Source organism: Arachis ipaensis, chromosome B08, assembly GCF_000816755.2.
Source record: "Arachis ipaensis cultivar K30076 chromosome B08, Araip1.1, whole genome shotgun sequence".
Classification (NCBI taxonomy): domain Eukaryota; kingdom Viridiplantae; phylum Streptophyta; class Magnoliopsida; order Fabales; family Fabaceae; genus Arachis; species Arachis ipaensis.
In genome coordinates, this window is record NC_029792.2 from 123,839,446 (window position 1) to 123,847,452 (window position 8,007).

General features: G+C 36.1%; 2 protein-coding genes across 3 annotated transcripts in view; both read right to left on the reverse strand.

Annotated features, from left to right (window-relative positions):
* LOC107612752 (nucleolar complex protein 3 homolog) overlaps positions 1 to 1,074 on the reverse strand; it is a gene marked incomplete in the record, with an annotated part of 8,527 nt that extends 7,453 nt beyond the window's left edge. Inside the window, 3 exon segments of the mRNA XM_016314476.2 lie at positions 10 to 146; positions 259 to 428; positions 753 to 1,074. Coding sequence (XP_016169962.1) covers positions 10 to 146; positions 259 to 428; positions 753 to 916 — 471 coding nt within the window.
* LOC107613486 (cytosolic Fe-S cluster assembly factor NBP35) lies at positions 3,548 to 8,007 on the reverse strand. Of its 2 annotated transcripts, XM_021110015.1 has the most exons (5): positions 7,827 to 8,007; positions 6,274 to 6,343; positions 6,063 to 6,164; positions 5,804 to 5,882; positions 3,548 to 4,736 (listed from the first exon to the last, which is right to left on the reverse strand). In XM_021110015.1, exons 2-5 carry the CDS (start codon positions 6,283 to 6,285, stop codon positions 3,808 to 3,810), a joined length of 1,122 nt encoding a protein of 373 aa, XP_020965674.1. In that variant the 5' UTR covers positions 6,286 to 6,343; positions 7,827 to 8,007; the 3' UTR covers positions 3,548 to 3,807. The 2 variants fall into 2 exon arrangements, with proteins under 2 accessions (XP_020965674.1, XP_016170986.1); XM_016315500.2 differs by lacking the exon at positions 5,804 to 5,882.

Sequence of the window (8,007 nt, forward strand, 5' to 3'; positions counted from 1 at the left end):
TTTCCCTTTCTTTTTCCCCTCCTTCCTCAACTTCTTAAGTTTGGCTCTCTTTTCAGCCTTAGTTAGCTTCACCAGACTTTTTCTATCATTTACATCCTCTCCCGTTTCCTCTTCACTTGGACCATTTTGTGATTCTGCCTTTGTAGCTGCAAAATGCAAGAACAAAATCAATTACAAAATTGGTCAAACAAAAAGACAGAAAAAGCACCGTTAAGTGACCACAATGCACCTAATTTACATGAAAGGGGTTCTAGATACCTGTCCGGTAATGGAGTTGTCCATCCAAAGACTTGATTGGAAGAACATCAACTCGGTCAACCTGTATTCCTGTTTCTTCTTTTTCCTTCTTGAGAGCATTCTTTCGCAGCTTTTTCTCATAAAGTTTCTCCAAAGCATCATCTTTAGCATCAGCAACTCGAGTAACATGCCTTAGTAATCACCAAAAACAAAAGTCACAGCCTAAGTAAAAATGTAGCAGCTCAAGTCATAAAACTCAAAATGCAAAAGCAATAACCTGACGGTCAGAAAAATTCTCCCAAGTTAACAACCTAAAACTTGTTATTTAACCAAAGATAACTGCTCAAAATTCTCGATTTTTAGTTGTGCCATAAGAAATTGCAAAAGTTCGAAATAGTCATGCACTTGAGCAATGAAGTTTTAGGGTTCCCATGGAGGAAATTCCAATAAACAAAGGTACAAAAGCGAGCATTGTAAGTATGGGAAAGGAGGGGATTTGGAAGAAAGAAACGTACTTGGTGATTGATTGCGTGTCAAGGGTGGAGAATAAGGAAGCGTAACCGCGATTCTCATTGACGAACTGGAGGTCCTCATCGGAGACCTCGACCTCGTCGTCGGGAATCTCCGGCGGGAGCTCCGGTGGAAGAACTATCTTCTCCTTCTGCTTCTTCTTCCCCATTCCGGTTGCGTTGCGTTGACCGCGTTGAGGGTGATAAACAGACAGGACTTCGGAACTTGGAAGGATAGTGAAAGGGTTTTCCTAGGGTTTAAAACTGGGTTTTAGTATCTGTTTTTACGATAATGCCCTTGCTGAAAAAGAATAAGGTATCATTCAATTTGGACCAAACTTTGCACAATCATATGCTTGTTTAATTTCCAGCAAATCAGCCAATATATCATTCACTAGACGAATTTTTTATTTTTAATATTGGAGTGGTAGTGGTGTTTTTTTAAAATGTGGATTGTTGGGGTGTTATACTCAAATGTGGGATCGTTTAATTAGAGAAGCAGAAATCGGACCGTCCGATTTATTAGAGGTACAGAAATCGGACCGTCTGATTTGTGGGAGGTACACAAATCGGACCTCCGATTTCTGTACTTCCACAGTTTTGAAAAGGTTTAATTACTCTGTTGGTCCCTATAGTTTAGCGAATTTTTCAATTAGGTCCCTACACTTTTTTTTCTTTCAATTGGGTCCCTGCCCCCAATTTTTTTTTTCAATTAGGTCCCTACCGTGACCAAACTGTTAGATTTAACGGAATATTCTGTTCCTAAGTTAAAGATTCCCTAACTTTATGTGAAATCCCTAATACTCTTTCACTCATATTTTTCTGAAATACCATTTTACCCTCTTGAAAACTGTTCGGTCTCTTCTCCCAAACTTAGAGAAGAAACTCGTGTGCATGCCTTGCTTCCCAACTCCCTCAGCTGCAGAGATTAATCCCACCGGAATATTGCGGGAGGGTTTGGCATCTCCGATATCACTGCCGTCGTCGTAGGCGTTGCTTCTTCCTCTAGGTAAGACAACGCTCAACGTTTCACTGGTTGAAGGGTTTTTGTTCTTTTCTCCTGTGAAAGTTTGTCATTCTGTTTATTAGAGCTTCCTTGTGTTTCTCAAAGTGTTTGAAGAGGGATTTATGGCATTATTTTTTTTTTTTTGGTATGCAGTTATGGGTGATTTGGATTTCAGTATCGAAATTTACCATGGTGGCAAATTTATTGACAATGGACAACGATTAGAGTATTTAGGAGGAATGATTGTGGAGGATTTACATTTTGAGGTTAATGAATGGTCATTGCAAGAGATTGTCAGTCAGCTAAAGCAACTAGGGTATAAAGGCTTCGCTAGGGTCTGGTACAAGGAAAACATATAAGTCCTTTTGCTTCCTTTGCCTTCTATGATGCATAAGTTGTGTATTTACTAGCTTTCTCACTTGTACATCTTTAGTTTCTTTGGCTTTTTAATTATCTCACTTCATCTCCCAATTCTTCACTTGTATAAGAGAGAAAGACAAATAAGTTCGTAACTTTATAATTTGAAAACATATAAGTTTTGATTAATTAAAAATACAAAAACGTCTTTCAGTTTTTAAAATACGATATATTTAATTTTTTCCATCTAAAATATATACGGACAAATAAGTTTTCCGAATGGACTTAGATGAAGAATATTTTTTAATTTTCAATTAGTCAAAAATTTATTTATCTTCGAAATAAAAGATTAAAGATCTATTTATTATTTTTTCTTTGTATTTATTGTGCTCTTAGTTGTACTTGTTTTGTATTCTTAGTTGTGCTTGTTTTACTTCTTTTCCTTGTCTTTTTTTTTTTTTCCGATTGTTAGACACAAAAAAATCAAATAAATTTGTATATAATTAAACATTTCATACCAACCATATAAGTTATAACTTTGCCATTTAATACCAACCACAGAAGTTATAACTTTGCACCTCCCCCACCAACTTTGGCATAACAATATTCAATCTATTAGCCAAAACCTTTAACACTACTTTATACACGTATCATTTAATTTTGAGAGATCTGTAATCTTTGAGCTCATTTGCTTCGTCAAATTTCTTAGCCAGTGCCACCTATGTTACGGTTACTTTTCCTTGGTAATTTACCGTTTACAAAGAAACTGGGTATAACTTCCCAGCTGAAGGCCTTCTTGTTTTGAAACTTGTTTAACATTCCATTTTGGTTGAAGCATCTAATAAAGAGCTTCTTCCTTTTCTTTTTAGCATTTCACTGGAAACGGTTTTTTTCCCCTTCTTGTATTGAAACCTGGAGTTCCAACATAGATTATTTCTATTGTACTAGTTATTTATATATACATGAAAAGTTTTTTTCATTGGAAAGTTGTGGTTTGATAATTTTTGTATCATTTGTATTAATATTTCTATATTTTACCAAATTATGGTTTCAAGAGTCTAATCTAGCATAGTATTTGATACAATTAAGCACAGGTTTGTTGTTAGAATTAAGTACAATCCTCCCTCTCGCCCCTCAAAAATCCCCAACAAAAATAATAATCAGGATAGTTTGCTTTTTGATATGTTCACAAAATGAACAAACAAATGGGACACAATTTGGGAATAGAACACAAAAAGAATGACAATATGGAACATATGATAGAGATGAAGCATCCACAAAAACAAGTTTGTGAATCACAGGGATGTCCTTGCGAGTTTACCAATCAATGGTTTTTAAGAACCAATGAAAATTTGATTGTGCGCTTAAACTTGAAAGCAAAATTCAAATGGATACACATCAACATTCCGCTCCAGTGTATTGAAGAAACATTCACATATGAATATGATAATTCTCAAACACAAAATTTGAAACTTGTTATAATGTAAATTTATCTATAGCTCTGATTGTGAAGTGCATAAAGCATAACCACCCCAAAAACAAAACTTCTAATACCACATTGCCTCATTGACTCGACTCCATAGCAATTTGGTTTATTACATACATACCAATCATTTAAGTGCCAGACAAATTCCCTTGCAGAGATACATAGACAAAACTAGTTTCAATTTACAAATATTCCCTCATAAAGCAAATTTTCTACACTCCATTACTAGCTGCCATTGACAACCCATTTGCTTCTATCAACTTCTCTATAATCTTCTTTAATGCAGGAGCGCTCACGACACAATCTTTATCAGCAAAGCAGGACCTGCCTTCTTCAGCTGCCTTACAAAGTTGCGGATCTAGTGGAACCCTACCGAGAAAAGGCACCCCCATTTGATTGCACATTTTCATTGCGCCACCACCACTACTATCGAAAACTTCACTGCATGCCATCAAATTCAGCATTTCTGGTGCTTTTTCTCTCATGTATCCCAATATCCATTCCGTAACATCTTTCTGCTCACCATTATCCGTCAACTTCATGAACTTAAAATCCATTAGGGGCTGGCACAGGCCACTCATATTCTCTACTACCCCAAGAACTTTCACTCCAACTTTCTTGCAGAAACTCACCTCTTTTCTCACATCAATAAGAGAGACTTGCTGAGGAGTGGTGACTATAATTGCACCATCTACTCCAGTTGCATCAAGGCATTGAACAATTGAAATGTGCTCATCTGAGGTACCAGGAGGAGCATCAACAATAAGGAAATCAAGCTCACCCCAATAGACGTCTTTCAGAAACTGCTTAATAAGCCCATTTTTGCGGGGGCCTCTCCATATAACAGCATCATCAGGATTTGGAAGCATGAATCCAATTGACATGACACCAAGGTTGGACTCCACATAGACAGGAGACCACCCGAGGTTGCTCTGATGTATCTCTTGACCTTCTAGACCGAGCATCTTAGGGATGCTTGGACCACAAATGTCAATGTCAAGAAGACCCACTTGAAAATCCATTGCTGCTAAAGCAAATGCCAGCTGGGCGGAAAATGTGCTCTTGCCTACTCCTCCTTTTCCTGACAAGACCAATATTTTATGCTTCACAGTAGCCATTCTTTCTGCGATAGCAACTAGGTCTGCAGAAACAAACATAGAAGGTGACAAAAGGTCTTAATGGTACTAATATCAGCAGAAAAAGTAAATCTATAACAAGAATGAAAGAAAAAAAATCTAAGTTCCTACTTTCAGTCAATAATTCAATATGACCTATAATCAAAACCAAGAGTCTTGCAAACAATGTATAAAGCCCAAAAGAACTCTCACCACCAGAAAAAAAAAATGTATCACTATTATGCATAAAATAGAGGGTCCAAAAAAGACATCTTTGGGATAACAATAAGTTGTTTTAGCATTGAGACACACTTCTAAGTTCTAACACCACTCTCACATGAACTCCACTCTTATCCATATGTTCTCTCTTTCTTTCCCCTGTTAAGCTAAGATGTGTCCACTATATGCATTAGATTGATGGTCTTTGTGATTTGCGTGTTTAGAGTCATGGCTTTTGATTATTAATAATTTTTTTCTATCTTTTGAGTGTTTATTTTCTGTGCTATCTGCTGCATTAGTCATCTTGCTATCTTCTATCCAGAATTAACCAATATGGGGAAAATGAGGAATTGGGTAACCACAGACTTCTAGAATCTTCTAATACATCAAGACTGAGGCAATCTTATTGTGAGGATTATTAGTCTGTAGAATATATAGGATGTTCAAGTCAACAAGGCGGCAATCATAAAAACAAATTTCAATTGACCTAGCCCCTTTTTAACTACCGAAAAACCATATTGAGAAACCCAAACTGTAAATCCTTCACAAAGCAGTCATATACCATCAAACATCCAACAAAATAAAAGCTCCACCAAGACACCCAACACTTGATGAACCAGGATAGGGTAAAAAAAATAGTTTCCTTAGCTGACCCAAAAAAATAAAATCAAACATTTGATTCGGGTTTAAGTCATGACTCTCGAAGGAAATCATGACTTAGGTCCCTTCCATGTCACAGAATGGAATTCCCTACCAACTCACCCATATAAGAAATAACAACAGTGGAGTAAGCAAAGATAGAAATGATAACACTTAATGCGTGCAAGTACTTTTAAGCTCACAAGAGGACAATGAGAAATAATTCTTAGGAAACCTGGAACTAGGAAAGTTATGACGTAGTAGTCCTTCATTACATTCAGAGTTGCAGTAATATTATATACAGGAGTGGGCAGCTGCACATAATGCATAATACACCTTAGCTACACTACATACAAGCCTACCTCACTAAAATCTTAGCTGATTATCTAATAATAACAATCCCAAATTCCAGAATTATTAGGGTATGGTTCTTGAACATGCTCTATATAAATCTCCATCATATAATTAGTGAATATGAGTGTGAGAGAAAGTACCAGGGTCAGGTCCTTTGGGAGCGGTGGCACAAATTTGTTGATTGGGGCATCCTTCACATGCATCGGATTTTCCTGCAGATTCTGACTGAGGACCTGGACAATCTGTAAACGCCACAATAACCTTTTCAATTATTTAAAAAAAAAAAAAGAAGAAGAAAACAAGCACAGCAATACTCCAAAACATAGAAAGAGTATATGAATATGAGCATACGCTCGTTGGCATTTTCAGGAATATCTCCGTTGTCCATGGAAGCTATTCTCTTCTCTTATGTGGAGAAACCCTGTAGAATGAAAAGAAGTTAAAACTGTTTAATTAACTCCAAAACAAAAAGAGAAGTTAGATGATTAGATGGAATATGTATTAATTAAAACATAAGTGAGAGTCTACAAAGCAACAATCCCAAAATTAGATAAGTTAGATAATTGAGAATAAATGTGTATCTAATTAAAGCCCTCAAATAGCGGAAGCATAAAAAAATCCCTAAATTATTATAATTAAGAAAAAAAATTGAACTTCCCTAAAATCTAGAAATAAGGACAAGGGAAATTACTAAGTTCTAATCAATGTTATGAAAACCAAACCGATCATTGAACTGCTCTAACTACTGGTTTTCTAGTTCAATGGTTCAACTATGGTTCAACTGAAATAACAAAATTATAATAAAATAATATATAAAATATAAATAAACACGCAAAACATAACTATATTCTAATATAAACCTTAAAATCTCATCCAAATTAAAAGTTTTACATCAACCAAAGTGTTATAATCTCATCCAAGTCCAACACAAAAGTCAAATCATCACCGATTAGGCTTGAAAATTAATTCATAAACTGCCCAAACCTACATCAATAAAACCATATACTATATCAAGAAGCAACAAATATAAATTGATAAATGCTTGAATCTTGATGTATATAGTAACAAAACAATTTTAATCCAATTTCTATAGAATACCAGTACAGCATTCAAAGGGGTAAGGGCTAGAGAAAACAATAATAGATTTGAAGATTCATCGGTTTTCTTTCCTCATAATGAAATATCACCAAGTGAAATCAAATTATAAGAAGAAATGCAGCTGTACAAGACAAGACAGCCACACAAGTACTGCACAACCACCGAATAATATGTATACATAGGATCTATAGCAGCTTATATCTTCCACAACTGGATAATTAGGGGATTTCGTCAAGAATTACATTCATAAATTTCAACTTTTCAGCTGGTAGGTTTAACACTAAGATGCTTATCAACAATAGGAAAAACATAATAATAGGAATAAAATCAAGTAGCAACATGGTCCGAGCACCATGTGAAAAATCAACAAGCCTGAAAATGAAGGATGGTAGGTTTAACTATTCTTGTATTATTAACAAATTGGCAATTATTAACAAATCATAAAGAACAATAACAGCAACAACTACAAGAGCTGAACAATTAATAGCAAAAAATTTAATTAAACAATCAGGAACAATAACAGCAAATAAATTCAATAACTACAGGAACTGAACATCTATGCAATTAACAAGAAGAATCAGCAACAACAAAAACAACAAAGTACTAACAGAGGCTGAAGAAGAAGAATCAGCAACAACAAGAACAATTAACAGAGGCCGAAGAAATGGGAGGGGGAGGAGGTTCAAACTAATCACCACGAAACTAGTACCCGGATAACCCTTTTCTTACTTGAATGGGCAACAACAACAACAACTAACAGAGGCTGAAGAAGAAGAATCAGCAACAGTAACAACAAGAATCATTACCAGAGGCTGAAGAAGAGAGCCTGAGGGAAGCACTGCTGGAGGCGACGCGACGAGAAGAGGACTACGAGACAAGGCGATGAGCGCGACGGAGGAAGACCACGGCAGGAGACGAGCGCGACGATCGGCTGGACCAGATGGGATGACCGTAGCTGGAGAAGAAGGGGATGACGGTCGCCGGAGG